General features: G+C 38.2%; 1 protein-coding gene across 1 annotated transcript in view; it reads right to left on the reverse strand.

Moving 5' to 3' along the window:
* The window catches only part of LOC104165927 (protein FAM172A), a gene marked incomplete at its 3' end in the record, with an annotated part of 107,345 nt that overhangs the window by 67,539 nt on the left and 24,767 nt on the right, over positions 1 to 15,039 (reverse strand). Inside the window, exons 4-5 of the mRNA XM_009705700.1 lie at positions 8,145 to 8,210; positions 115 to 306 (exon numbers count right to left, since the gene is read on the reverse strand). Of these exons, the coding sequence (XP_009704002.1) occupies positions 115 to 306; positions 8,145 to 8,210 (258 nt within the window). The remainder of the gene's footprint in view (positions 1 to 114; positions 307 to 8,144; positions 8,211 to 15,039) is intronic.

Here is a 15,039-nt window from a genome sequence, read left to right on the forward strand (position 1 = left end):
ACTGAACACTAATTAACAAATTAAAACGTCACTGATTTAGAGCTCTTCATACACAGGTACACACATCCACATGCATAAGCACGCACAACTGTACACACGTGCACTTTCACTTACCTCTATAGCTCTCTTTATATATGGTATCTGCGTGCCACTGTCCAGATCTTCATTAATTATAAGTCTCCTAGCCCACTGACCTGCTCTGACAACACCGTTACCATGAATTAGGACCAACAGCTTGTCAGGATTTGTTAACGCATCTTCGCTCATAAAGATAAAGCTCTTTGGTTCACTCTCGGTCGCATCAACCTGCAATTACAGACAACATGCACTTCTATGCATCAATAAAATTTTTTAAAAGAACATCTGTAGTTATAAAGTTAGCCGCCAAATTGATATAAAATCTTTCACCGTTTAACAACTATTTGTATGCATATTATAAGGACTAACGTGTGCCCAGTGCTAAATAAAATTAAGGCAAAAGCTAGTATCTGTGCACTGTAACTTTTGAAGCATAAAAACATACCACAGTTTAGAACAGTAATCCAAGGGAGATTTAAATTTAAAGAAGGGGTAAAAAGTATGCTAAGGCTTTGAAACACCAGTTGTTTACAGAAATGTACTGGCAAAAAGCAAGTCCATAAAAGCAGAATCTGGGGTGAGGAGGGCGGGGACGAAGTAATCTGCCGCTTCTGATATGTCTGAAGCGACAATAAAATTCTTACATATTATGAAAAAAATCCTGGAGAGTTCTGTCTCAGCCACCTCAACATAAATACCCAACAAGCCACACAGGAACCAGTATTGTAAATCTGACTATTATAAATTTAACAGGATAGGCCTAACAAAATATAGAAATCCAACTTGGGTCTAAATAATGGATTCATTAAGAGTCCTGCATCTGTGTCGATGCTTAGCTACTTTGCTGTAGGAACAGACCAATAACCAGCTTTGATAATCAGTAAACCATAATTTAATTGCAAGTTTTGTCCTTACTCTAGAGAGCAGAGCAGCACTTTTTGTTCACTAAAAACAGAAGTTCTATAAAACAGACAGCAGAAAAAAACCCCATCCCATCTACTCATTTTTCCCTTTCTACCATATGAATACATAGAAAAGGAAGAACAGAGGAGGCAGTTCTCCCTGTCCTACTGTACTCCACACCCCATGACCCGCTCAGGCTAAACTGAACAGCTGCTCGGAACAACCCTGGGCTGACTTACGCTCCGCAACAGCGATGAAGGGCAGGTCGGGATACGAGCCTTACGTTGAGACAGGAGGAATGGCTACTTGGATTATGTCAGTTTTACCTCTAACTACCCTTACCTTAGGAAAAATTAATCCTGTATGAATCCGCAGGCTTTTTTTAATGCAAGTCCTACTGAGTGTTTTTTTTTAATGAAGTCAATGAGGCTACTTGAAAGAAAGGAATGGTCATGTCATGGCATCTGCCATAGTGCTGAAGACCTTATTCCCTGTTTCAAAATGACGTAACATCCCATGTGCCTCAGCCGCTACCTTCTATGCCAGGAAATGTAATCACCTTCTCCCACACTTTGTGTGAAAACAGAAAACATAGTAAAAAATACATTCCATTGAAAAGAATTTACAATATGTAAGTACCACAAGTACCATACTGGGGCTACAGTCAGATCACGTTGCTGCTTCTGAAGAAGCAGTATTAATACCTTAAAATTTAACATGGCTTAGGTAAGAAGTCAGACAACACTAAATCTCAGATAGTACTTGGCAAGATGTAATTGACTTTTGCACATAAACTGAATACTTATGATACCGTAATTAAGAAAAAATTTTGTGAATTTGTATTTCATATGAAGATATAACTTAGTTGTATGTTTCAGTATTTATAAACTAAATTTTTGGTTTGTATTTAGGAAATACTAGCACTTAGTAATCATAAGTAGCAGAAGATGTAACTAGTTCACACTTCTGCAAACACGTTAATTTAAAAGAGTTAAAAATATCTACCAAGAGCATAAAAAAATAACTCTTTATTTTCTTCTTCAAATTAATCACTCTTCAAGCTAATTTATCTTCAAACAGTAGTAATTCATTAGATCAAGCTTTCACTAAAGAATGCACATAAAGGTCACTCCTGTGCACAACCTTAATTTATTGACAAATCAACATAGAATACCATTTAGAGCTAGACACACTGAGTCCGCATACAATAATTTATAATTATTAGCCACTTTCTCCTCTGGACCTACTCATGAACACATATTTCTGATCCTTTATTAAAACACAAATCAAACAAATCCAGTAAAATGATGAACTTCAGTTAGCTTAATTTAACAATTTGATTCAACATTGTTATTCACATGCAATAACAATTTTCCAGTAATCTGTAGCTAGGAATGTCAAGTCAATCTAAATTCTGCTGATAACTTACTGTTTCAAAGTACCGTTTAAAGTTTAATTTTCCTTTTCTCAGATTTATTTTTCCAACCTACAACTATACCTTTATGTTTATGAATGTATGCAGTTATGGTGAATTCTCTGAGTTACACACTCTACATATATTATGACATTCTTAAGGTTTTCAAACAGTGAATTACTTTTTCCGTACAAGTTCTGTCTCAAACGAGCTACCACCTAATACAGCAGTACCAGTCTATAGAATATTTCTGCAGCATATTAGTTAGTATATCGCACAGCTGCTATCAATGTATAAAGTAAGATCAAACTATACTTAAAATCTAATCTTACTGACATTCATGCTATCACGTTGACATTGACCCAGTCTTCACTTCTTATCCATTACTAACCCAAGATGCACGAAACCTGAGTAAGTTCTAGAGGTCGTTTATTTTGTACATTGGAAGTTTTTAAGTTTAAGATTGAATGTTAGATTTTTAAAGGGAAAAAAAACCACTAATATTTTTTCATATTCCAGTTAATAAATACAACAAAAATTATGAGCCTAGAGCCTACATACAAGTGAAACAGGTCTAACTTGTGACTGGAAGAAAGAACATGGCAAATAAATGGAATTGCAACTGAAAAGACTCAAAAGTGAGAACTGTGCGTAGCTCGTGGAGAGGGAAAACGGCTCATTTGCTTCACAAGATGAGGAAGTTTTCTGTTACATGGTTCTACATAAAGCCTGCTAATTGACTCATGTTACAGTTTTCAGAATATTGAATATCCTGATTTATAATTTTTCACTCAAAATTGTAAAAAATGAAAAGTGCTGATCAATATTACAAGCAGCTAATTAGCATTTGGTCATTACCATAACTAACTTAACAAACCTAAAATTGGTGGAATTTTTACAAAACAAGTTTTGACTGAACTTAGGTAACAAAACAGCCAAAAGGAATATGCAGTGGAGATAACAGACCATTGTTTCTCAAAGAAAACGTGTTCTTGGCTGTCCAGTAGATCAAGAGAACTACTGAATGAACTTTTACCTATTGAAGTGAAAGAGCAAAGCATTGATAAGTTAGAAGATTCTGCAAAATGAGACATTTCAGTGCCATCGTCAATAAAACATCAGTAATTATTTAAACTTTCATCTCAAGTGTTCCCAGAATCTGTTAAAAATACATTTAATTCAGAAGCATCCTCTTTTTGTCCTCAACAGCTAAAGGACAGCAAAGATCAATCACTGATTATGCCATTAAAACTAGAGAAATACAGAGACTTCATCTGGACAAAAAAATCACAGTCTTTTTTATATTCATTATATAACCTTCAATGGAGCACAAAGTGAGAAATGTAAAAGAAATAATTGAACACCTTCTCCCTGAATATGAGTCTCTTCATTTAAATTTTCAAGTCCAGTACTAAATGTCGAACATTAAAAGAACTACAATACTTTACAGTAACAATAATGCAACATGCATTTCAGCCACCCTGTGAGGAAAAAAATGTTCAGATTTATGTTTTGTCAGAGGTGCTGACACAATGAAATAATGGGTGATCTTTCCTGATTTCCAAACTGCTCTTATTTTCATATCTGAAAAGAAATTTACGACCAATTGTGTCCAAAACAGAAACTGACACCTGAGAAAGAAAATAAAGACAGGAAGTTGGACTTTGCACGAGGTTGAAATTAAGAAAGAAGAGAGAACATGAAAATCTGTCATTCTAAACCTTTAAAGCATAGCATTTCCATACACTGCTAAAATCATGCTAAAAAAACCCCCAAAACTCCGTTTAACACAGTCCTCAAACACATTTCATATATTCAAACTTCATTACACTATCAACTTCATTATCAGCTGATAGAAAAAGGAAGGCAAATACACCAACTTTCTGATCACCTGTGGCAAAGTTGAGAAAAAAACATGTTTTCATATTCACCTCTAAAACACTCATATAATAAGGTCATATTCATAAGAAAAGCCATCTGGGTCAGATCAAGGTCCCAAGGTCCTGTTTCTGACAACTGGCAGTTTGCTTAGGAGAATAGTATGAGAAGAGTGGTTGTAGAGTGACTCTTCCCCGGTTTTGGTAACTAGTACCTTTGGAGCCTCCTGAACCAGACTTTATAAGTGGACAAGCATGTGCAATAGTTCAATGCACCTATCCTACCTTTAGTATTGTCAAATGTTCTTTTTTAATGCATTTATACCTTTCTCCTTGATAGTATTCTGTGGCAACGAGTTCCACAATATAATTGGGACATATATGAAATGGTACTGCCTCTCTTTCAGTAGAGATCTCCTGCCTGATAATTTAAACTTGATGCCCCTTAGCTTCCCTATTATGAAAAAAGCGAAAAACCATTCCCTATTCACCTTCTCTACACCTTTCATGATTTTATAGAGTTGTCATAGTCCTTCCTCAGTCATCTATTTTCCAAGCTGAAGAATCTTTGTCTAATCTTTCTTTGTCAGAAAAGCATTTCATGCCTGTGATCATCCTTGTAACCCTCCTCTGTACTTTTTTTTTTTAGATTTTTCATATTCTTTTTGATATGGTGTCCAGACTCCATGCAGTGTTCAAGATGAGGGCCCACATAACGAGTGGAATGACGATGTTTTTCTGTTTTGTTCTCAACACCTCATAATTCCTAACATCCTATTTGCTTTGAGGGTTTTTGACTGCCATTGAGCACTAACCGATGTTCTCAGAGAACTATTCACAATCACTCCAAGCTCTTTCCTGAGTTGTAATAGCTCATTTAGAGGCCACCATTGTGTTTACAGACTGAGTTATTTTCCCCATAATTTCACATTTACCAGAACTGAATCTCATGTCATTTTATCATCCAATCATTCAACATCATGAAATAATTCCCCAACTCATCATAATCAGCTTTAGATTTAAGTATTCTAAATAATTTTAGAAAAAAACAGCTAAGTTTGTTAGCTTCTATTAATTCCTTTTTTTCCTTTCATTTACAACTCTGTCAGTGCAGTCCTTAATAACACTGCACTGGTAACAAATTGTTTCATTTGTAAAAGATGAACACCTTTTTTCCCTTTTAACCAATTATTAACTCTTAAGGGGACTCCGTCCTCCTATGCTTTTTAAAAGCGCCTGGTAAGCCTGTTGACAGCTCCCTGGAAATCCACATACTCTTTTACTGACAAGATCTTTCTTTTTCATGTGATGTCTGACTCCTTCAATGAATTCTGGTAGGTTTTTTTAAAAAAAGAAATCTGTACTGACTTTTCCTCCAACATATTTTATTTCCTCCTGATACACAGGAATCATTATGAATCACTCCTGGAGGCCTTTCAAAGACTATCGTGTTTACTCTTTTTCCATTTCTCTGATGAAAATAGCTGATTTCAGCAGTAAGTTACATACTACTCGGTTGTTCTGCAGCTTCATATTTGACTTCTTACAGAACCCTGGACTTAAAAACCATCTCATCCTGGAATTTGATCATTGTACAATATAATCAATTTGTCCTAAGATCTCCTCCACTGATACGTCAAATTTCAGATAGCTCCTCAGAATTATATCCTGTTTAAAAAAAAATCAGTAATAATCAAGTGTGGAAACTGGATGAATAATATTGGAAATAATCATGCTAGTTTTTCTTATTTGAGCTGAGCACTCCTTTTGCATGCAGTTCATCTACCAGCCTCATCAGTTCTCTTTTATTATTAGCCTTTACAACTGTAACAAGCTCCTCAAATTCAGTTTTGGGTGACTGTACTGTAATTTTACATGTAACTTGCCAGAATTTATAGTCTTATCTATTTAACTTGCACAGGACTTGCTATAAGCTGCCTTAGTACTTCTAATAGTCTCCTCTACTAGTTTAAACCACGCTTTTTTTGTGTTGTTACTTGGAGTCTGTCAGTGGTGAGTTAAACATAGCCTTTAGAAAGCTTTAATTTTTCAGCTTCTACATACATTGTTTCATTTTTCTCATTTTTGTAGACCTCTTCGTAACCTATTTTTGACTGTGGTGAGGGGTTCCTATGCATGATAGTCATTACTAGAGAATGGTGCTCATACCCTGTGCCCAATTTTCCACACTGCTCACAATTAAACAGCTGCATGTATTTTGTGAGTTCTTACTTTGCCCCAAAATGCAATTAAATTATGACACTTTGCAGAAGCTGGAAGTAATACATTTGAGAGTAGCTTAAATGTACTACTGAGAAACTGCATCAGTGCATCGGTGCTTACTACATAATTTATAAATAAGAGTAAACACAGATTAATTCAACAGTGGGAGCTAGACAGGGCCATTCTTCTCCCAAGCTAGACACCCAAATCTCAGAGCCATACAGATGAGTCCCCAACATGTGTGACAGAGGTGATGGAGGTGGTGTAATACTTACTCCAAGTTCATTCATCTTCATTTTTGAAACTAATAGATCAGCCTTAGCATTGCATTACTTACACGCATGTTCCTTTTTACAAGGACATCCAAAGAAAGGTCTACAGCCTCAAAATTCAGGCACTTCAAAGTTTAAAACCGACAGCTTCCTGAATTCACAGAGAGAAGGTGACATGGCTGGAGGAAGTCTTTTGACTCATTACCTGTCTGGTACATGGGAAGTACAAGACAGCAACGTTCAGTTCCTCGGAAAAAAAATTCCCCAAAAAGAAAACTAGTTGTGCAAAAAAGTTAGGGATCATGACCAGCACTGCACCAGGCAGACTGCCATGATAAACCCAATCCTCTTCTCTGCCTACACAGGGAAATCTGAAGTAGGGAAACGCTTTCTCAACTGGTCTCGGGTCTTGGGGCATCAGCATAGCCTATGTGGTTTTGCTGGCTGGGAGTGTGGAGGAAAGCAGCTGCTTGCCCTCCGACTGCTCCGTGGAGTTCCTGGCACAGCTCTCTCTGCCCTCACCAGGAGACACTGGAAAAGCCTGGCTTGCAAACCTTGACTAGGTTGGGCAGGTTATCAACACATTCCCTAAACAACACTTAGGGAATGGAAATGTGAACTGTGAAACCTTACAGCACTGCTAAAGCAAAGGACCTTTTCCTTCCTTAGCCAAAACAGGTCTTCCTCGACTGAATATGAAGGACTGGCTGAGAACAGTAGTAATGCAAAAGCTTCTCAAAGACCCTAGGAACCCTTTACGTTAGTGATGGAAAACCTACACGGTGCCATCACACTACAGCCTCCCCTATGCTCTCCAGAATAGAACATAAAAATGCCTGAACATCACCATGCTATCGCATGTATTTACAAACACTCTCATATATGTTCTTTGGGGAATGCTTTATCACTTCCAAGGGCTGATCAAATACCTTCACTAAGCAACAGCAGCACTTCATAGTACATACATGTTACAAGTTACCAAAAAAGTGTTTTAAAAAAAGACTTGGAGTAGTTTACTGAAACCAAATTTGAGTTCATTCCTCTGCATGTAAAGGCCGATTTGTTCTCTACATCCAGCTGTAGGGTTCTTAAAACATTCACAAACATTTTTCAAAAAACTACTACATTTTGAAAATCCTGGCATCTGGTAAGGCAAGAAAGGCTTAGCTGGAGAAATCAAACACGTGAGAAGTGAGGTGGAACCACGACTCCAGATGCACACACATGGTGCATGTGAAGGCAGTGTCCTGAGACAATGCCCTGGCCAGAGCCTTGGCACACCTTGTCTTTACCAGAATACTGGATTGGAGGCTATGCTTTTTACAGATACAAACAAACAATGCCTTTGGAGGGAAAAAAAAAAAATAATTTACTTACTGGGAGAGTTACTTTCTTCAAGTGGCATTCTTTCTGCAGTAGTTCGTAAACGTATTTAGTAATGATCTGGAAGGAAAAAAAAAAAGAAATGCAAAGAGATATTAAACCACTTACAGTAATGACATATCCAGGCAGACAATTTAAACTCTACTCGGTTAAACTTGCAAGTACTTGTATATGTTTTGCCACTTATTTGAATCATTTGCTATACAACTAATTATAGAACTTGGAGCTTTACACAAAAAGGTCCTCTCTGTCCCTCAGAAAAGGCTGCTTGACAGTACAAAGAAATTGTAACTGTACCTGTGAATCCATCATGTGCTGCTGTGTGAATAATTATGTGCCTCAAAACTAAGGATTATAACCAATTAATATATACTCAGGGGTACAAGAAAGGCTCTCATTTACAAATAAATACTTTAAAAGCATTTTTTTTCCATAAGCAGGACTCCTGAAGCCCTCTTCCCTGCAGGTTCACTTCATGAGCTACACGAAGAGCCGATCTGCAGTCACCCTCAGCACAAGTTGCCTTGCCATTTCTATTCACTGAACAGGGGAGGGATGGGTCAAAGGTTTCTAAACAGAAGAAAACCCCTGACTGATTCCTCACTATGGGGGAGTTTAAGTCTCGTCTCCATGCAGAAATAAAACTGAAATTTTAGACTTGAAACAAAAGGAATTATTTCAAAGAGCAACCAAAAAAAAAAATAAAAAAAATCTACCTAGTCGCAATGAAAGACTTGCCGTTTCAAATGTGACAAAGTTGTTCACACTTCAAAGGCTTGCCTAATATCTAGGGAAACTTTTTTTCACTCATATATTCTAAGAAAAATGGAGATGCAGATATAAGAACATTCTAACTATTACTAATTTGGGAATTAAGCTGAGGAACAAACTAAAGCACATTGCCCATATGGGGCTGTAAAAATGGTTTGGAAGTAACTGCCTGGATTTCACTGGCTACAGGAATTTTGTTTTTTGGGTTTTTTTTTGGTTTTTTTGTGTGTGGGTTTTGTTGTTTGGGGTTTTTTTTTGTTTTGGTTTGGTTTTTTTTGTGTTTTTTTTTCTGTTTGTTTGGGTTTTTTTTTAAAAGGCAAATTAAAGAGGGAAAAAAGTGCTCATTAAGAGCCTCAAATGGTTCTTGCCTTCCCTTTAAAGCTTGGGGAACTATGTTTAAATTCCAGACAGGACAAGATCTAAGTCCCAAAGTATTAATCCAAGAATATCTGGGTACAAACCCAGCTGGTATTCTTTAGTCCAACCCCTCAAGGCCACAATTACAGCCATCTGAACCCACAGCATATTAAGCCACAACAGAAACGTAGCTGTAACAAAGCTCTCAAGCGATGGCATCTTAACAACACACTATGAACTGAGCAAGTAGGAGCCAGGGTATCATAAACTTCAATTTTAATTTTCCAAATGCACAATTACCAAATAAAGTTTCAATGAAGTCCAAAAGTTTTCATTATGTACATGTGAGCAAATGCAATATGCAAACGTTTGGAACACATTTGAACAAATTAGAGGTACTGATGAAAGCTAATTAAAAATGTAGGCGTGTGCCCCTCCCTTCCTTTCAGAAAACCCCAAAATCTTTATTAGGATTATGTGAATTCTTTGCTACCCTGCTCAAATATGTTTATTGATAGAATTATGTTCAAAAACCTTTATGGTTTTAAAGAAAATCAGTCTTACTGAGCATTAGCATCTACAGGGAAACTGCATTTGGAGAAGGAATTTAGCTGTGAGCGATGAGTTGATTTAAGACATGTTTATCCCCAAAGCAGTATGTTAGGAACATGCATGCAGTGTAATTTTACCTTCAGGGCCAAACTTTTTATGGTTCACTGAAATCAACTTCAGCGTAATGCCAACAAGTGAAGCAGTTAAGCTCCTGCAGTCTCAGATGCTGATGTTGTACAGACATTAAAATGAGTATAATGATAATATGGCCTCAAACGTAGAAATTTTATTTTTCACTCTAAATCCAGGCATCTACTAACCATCAAAAACACTAAAAGAACACGTGGAAGAGAAAAAAAAATTGCTATGAAGAAAACATATATGAAGACACCACTTGCAAAAACCTACCCTTTTTGGCAGCTATGTATTCGTATCTATTTCTTCTATTCTCTCTCATCTATTTAGACTGTGATATCTTCAGGGCAAAAGCAAACCTTTACTCATTTTTTCCACAGCCTGGCTCAATGGGGCTCTGATCCTAACTGGCTCTTTATGCGCTACCCTAATATAATAAATAGTGATATCAGCCTTAAAACTGGGACTGTTAAATCCGTAGAGCACTCTTGTATAGCAAAGACTTAACCTAATGAACGCTTTTATTACAAGTAAACATGAAGAAAGATAGTGTAAGTTGGAGGCTTGGATGCAAAGCATGAGATAATGATCCTCAGGCATCTCAGTACCTGGATGGTGTCCATGGCCCAGACAGACTTGAGGAAAAACTGCGATAAACTGCCTCAGTATATGTAAGACCACAAGATGGTTTTTTTGGCAGCAGTAGATCAACAAGTTCAGGGATACCCTAGCAATGGCTGGATAGCTGTAAAGGACGGAAGGTGATACACAAGATTTCTTGAAGTAGCATCAAAGCCCAAAATTTCCTAGATTTGAAAACAACATCATAACGGCCAGGTTTCCTGCACTTAGCATGGATGTGCCTGAAAAATCTAGCAAAATCCTGCCCTACCTAGGAATATAGCTGCAAGTACCGAAAATGCTACAAATCCAGCATTAGTTTTGGAATTTTGTGCTTTCAATGAGTTCTTGTGATTTTACGGCTGACCTGTAATTTTGAAAACTTAACTTTAAAAATATCTTTTCTATAGCCGTCAGAAAGAGAAGGGAACTGTGCTACACTATTCATACAGAACCAGTTAGATTTGGTATTAGAAAACTATACAATTTAAATAGCCACAATTTCAGTAAGTAGTAGTATTAGCTTGTGTATGCTCATATTTTATATTTAAGATCTGAAAACTGTTGTGGGATGTTGAAAAGTGTCTTTTCACGACCACAGGTATTTAGTGACAGAGGCTGTTCAGTACAGTGTAAATTACTCATTTGGAACTATCAAGCAACAAATTGTCCAGTATAAGTGGTACAGTTTGCCTTGAGAATGGGTTGCTAGAGAGACCTACTCAGGTTATTCGTACTGACGCAGGATATTTGTGCCTTATCTAAGGCTCTCGCAACTCATAAGGTGTGCCAACACTCTAAGCAGTACGCTGCACTGTAATTCAAGGTAAGAAAGTTGCTGGTGAGCAGGTAGCACCATGTCTGAGACGGGAAAGGGCAAAAAAAGAAAAACAATAGCAAGGCTTGCCAAATTGTGTGAAATTAACTGCCTGATAACAGAGGAAAAAATGGTAGTTCTCTACTTCTTGTACAAGACACTGTAAACTTCAACTTCGTTTTACAGTATCTCTGTTCTTCATTCACTTTCAAGTGCCGTCTATCAGGAAAACATATCCCAGACAGGGTAGGTATCTGAACTAAGTACTATCAAAGTATTCTTATTGCCTGCTCTGAAAATTGGGGAAAAAAATCCTAACACAAACCCAAAAAATCTCTATGCGTCTCATCACCTATTCCAACATTAAGGGAGAAACCCTTTCCAACCACAAAAATGTACTTAGCCTAACAGTTCCACCCCCAAAAAAGGTTATATTCAAACTGTGAGATAGGAGAAACTTTCTTCCCAGCACAAAGCAGTTCTCTTTGGAAGGAAACTAAATGGCTTATACTTCAATTTGCTCTCAGTGAGCTGAGGAGCCAGTGTCCTGCTTTGTGTAAGCCCTAAATGAAGTCATAGCTTTTCTTACTTTTCTTGGACTAGAAAAACTCCCAGAATGAAGGCAGGTTGACGAGAACAGGGACCAGAGCTGAGTGGAACATGTCCCGAACAGTAAAAAACAGTGGATGATCCTGGGTATATTAAAATCACGAGTACCTAATCTCTGCTGCCATTTCCTTGTTACAGTTTTCCTTTATCTACTGTGGACAAGGTTGAGAGCAGTAATACGTATGTTTCAGGACAGGAACTAAACTTCACTGCTCACAACTGATCTTCTGAGGAGCTTAAAACAGTCAGTCTTCTGACTTACGTTAGATATAACAGTGTGAATGCCTCCAGAAGAACCTTCTCAAAGTGCTAGTGGCCCCTAGCACGACACCTGCAAAGTTCAGTATCTTATGGATAACTTGAGGACAGACCTATGTCAGGAACAGTGATCCTTCATACGGATCTAGAACATAATTTCTCTGTAATTAAAATGGGTTAAGTTTGACTACTTGGACAGACAGCAAAAATGACAGAGACAGAGAAGACCACAGAAAGAAGAAACACTCATGCAGAGCTGAGATTTTACCCTTGCTTTGCTAAATATTCCGCACAATGGTGGCCAAGACTATAAAGCTGCATGCAGTCTGCAGAGAAAAACTGAAACTCCAGGTGGAAACATAGTTCTGGTACACATTACTGTAGTACACATTAATTGGTAAGGTCCTGGCTTCGTATGACTTTTGTCCTTTTAAGATTATATTGTTCGTATAGAGGACTTTCTTCAGGACTGTTTTCAGTTACCAAAAAGCATTGAAAAATTCTGTTAGCAGCATAATTTGTAAACTCTTTGCAACAGACCATTCTGAAGCTATGTGATCAATACCTGCATATAACCATGTGAAGAGAGATATTAAAGACTAAGAGCCATTGAGATCAACACGTTTAAAGTCACAAAGATCCTGAAGGTACTGAAGCCTAAACATGATTATAAGTGGAGGTAAATACCAAAGAGATTCTTCAACGCACTAAGTATCGGAGGTCTTTAAACAGCACAAGCCTAGAAAAGGGGGCAACCAAAAGCAAGAAGGCAACTCGAGAATAACTCAGTTTAAAATAATATACCCCTATTTTAAGTCAGTAAGAAACTGAAAGAAGCCTTATAACACATAATCAAAAATGTCAAGAACCAGCCTGGCACACGTGAGGAAGAACAGAACTGCAGCTGACCCACTGGTGAACTTTTTCATAGCAGAGATAGTCAAGCACACAGACAACACATCACAACTCAACGACTTGTTTTGTAACACCTACATCCTAATCCAGAGGAGCTGCTTCACTACATACCACATAAAAAACCATACTGGGACACAGTGAAATGCACTGAGCCTTGCTCGTCAACTCCCTGTGCCCCCCCCTTACAACCCCAGTGCTCTGAATTCTCTTTTTTTCCCCCTAAGCATACTCCCACTTTCAAAACCAACTACAGGTGACTGTACCCACCACCAGACTACGTATATGAACTGAACAGCAAACCTGCTGCAGAGGGGACAAAAGAAAAAGACAAAGTAAACCACTCAAACTTGCAAAATGTTTTCCCAAGAGTGAATTCTCTGCTAAAAACATATTAAAGAAATGGCAGAGGCCTGTGTGATTTGTGGCCTTTGGCTTTTAAACTGGCACCTATCAGTAGTCACTGGAAATCATTACCACGCAACGAATGTTCATGGATTCACGACAGATGTGAGGAATCCTTCGGTTAGTGCAAACCACAAAGTCTCTCTGACAACAATCAAACGCCACATGTCCCTCTCTTCTCCCATATGTGCATCCCTCGTGACCAAAACACCAACAACCCTGCCAAATGGTTAGTGTATGGTTAACACATGATAAAGAATAAAGCACATGTGACATGACAAAGGATAAAGCACATGCGAGTAGTTGACATTACAACCACTCACATGACAGAGGATGGATAACAAGACCTTGGAGAAAGGATAAGGGAGTGCAAGCTGTTAACCTCAGTTGTCCACACCATTGCCTGCTCCTACACACTTCTAGCACATTTCTTGGAAAAAAGGAAACGGAGAAAATTATCAGTTAAATATATTCTTCTGGTGGACCAGATCCAGCTAGATGGATATGAGATTTCCCACATCATGTTCCTCATTCACAGCTATTCAAAACACAAACAGAACCCCATCACCACCACCACTACTCTTGTTACCACTTTTCACTACTCCAAGGACTAAATGCGAACGGAGACAGAACTACTCTTTCAAAGTTAACAGAGGCAACTTCCCACCAAGAGTGAGATGTGTTGGCAATAATACACTTAGTCAGTGGAGAGGAGGCTTCTGTCTCTGAAGATGTCAACTTGTGAAACAACACTCCTCAAATACCTTATCAGATCACTTGTTTCCATTAATTTTTTTAAAGATAGTTCTCAAAGTATATGAAAGTGCAGAGAGTAAAAGAATCTAATGGCAATAATTTTGCTTGTAGGTTTTTATTAGTGGCCAGATTTTTTTAGAATAATATAGACATTGCATTTAAAATTAAGGAGATTGTAGTGCTGTTGAACATCTTTGTCAGCGACATGGACAGTGGGATGGAGCTAACCCTCAGCAAGTTTGCCAACAACACTAAGCTGTGCGGTTGACACGCTGGAAGGAAGGGATGGCATTCAGAGGGACCTGGACAGGCTGGAGAGGTGGGCCTGTGCGAACCTCATGAACTTCAACAAGGCCAAGGGCAAGGTCCTGCATATGGGTCAGGGCAATCCCAAGCACAAAGAGAATGGATCGAGAGCAGCCCTGAGGAGAAGGACTTGGGGGTGTTTGTTGATGAGAAGCTCATCATGATCCGGCTATGTGTGCTGGCAGCCCAGAAAGCCAACCGTGTCGTAGGCTGCATCCAAAGAAGCATGTCCAGCAGGTCGAGGGAGGGGATCAAGTACGGTTGGACTTGATGATCTTTGAGGTCTCTTCCAACCAGAATGATTCTATGATTCTGCCCCTCTGCTCCGCTCTGGTGAGACCCCCCCATGCAGCACTGCCTTCAGCTCTGGGGTCCTCAGCACAAGAAGGA

This window comes from Cariama cristata, unplaced genomic scaffold (genome assembly GCF_000690535.1).
Source record: "Cariama cristata isolate BGI_N322 unplaced genomic scaffold, ASM69053v1 scaffold12448, whole genome shotgun sequence".
Taxonomy (NCBI): Eukaryota; Metazoa; Chordata; class Aves; order Cariamiformes; family Cariamidae; genus Cariama; species Cariama cristata.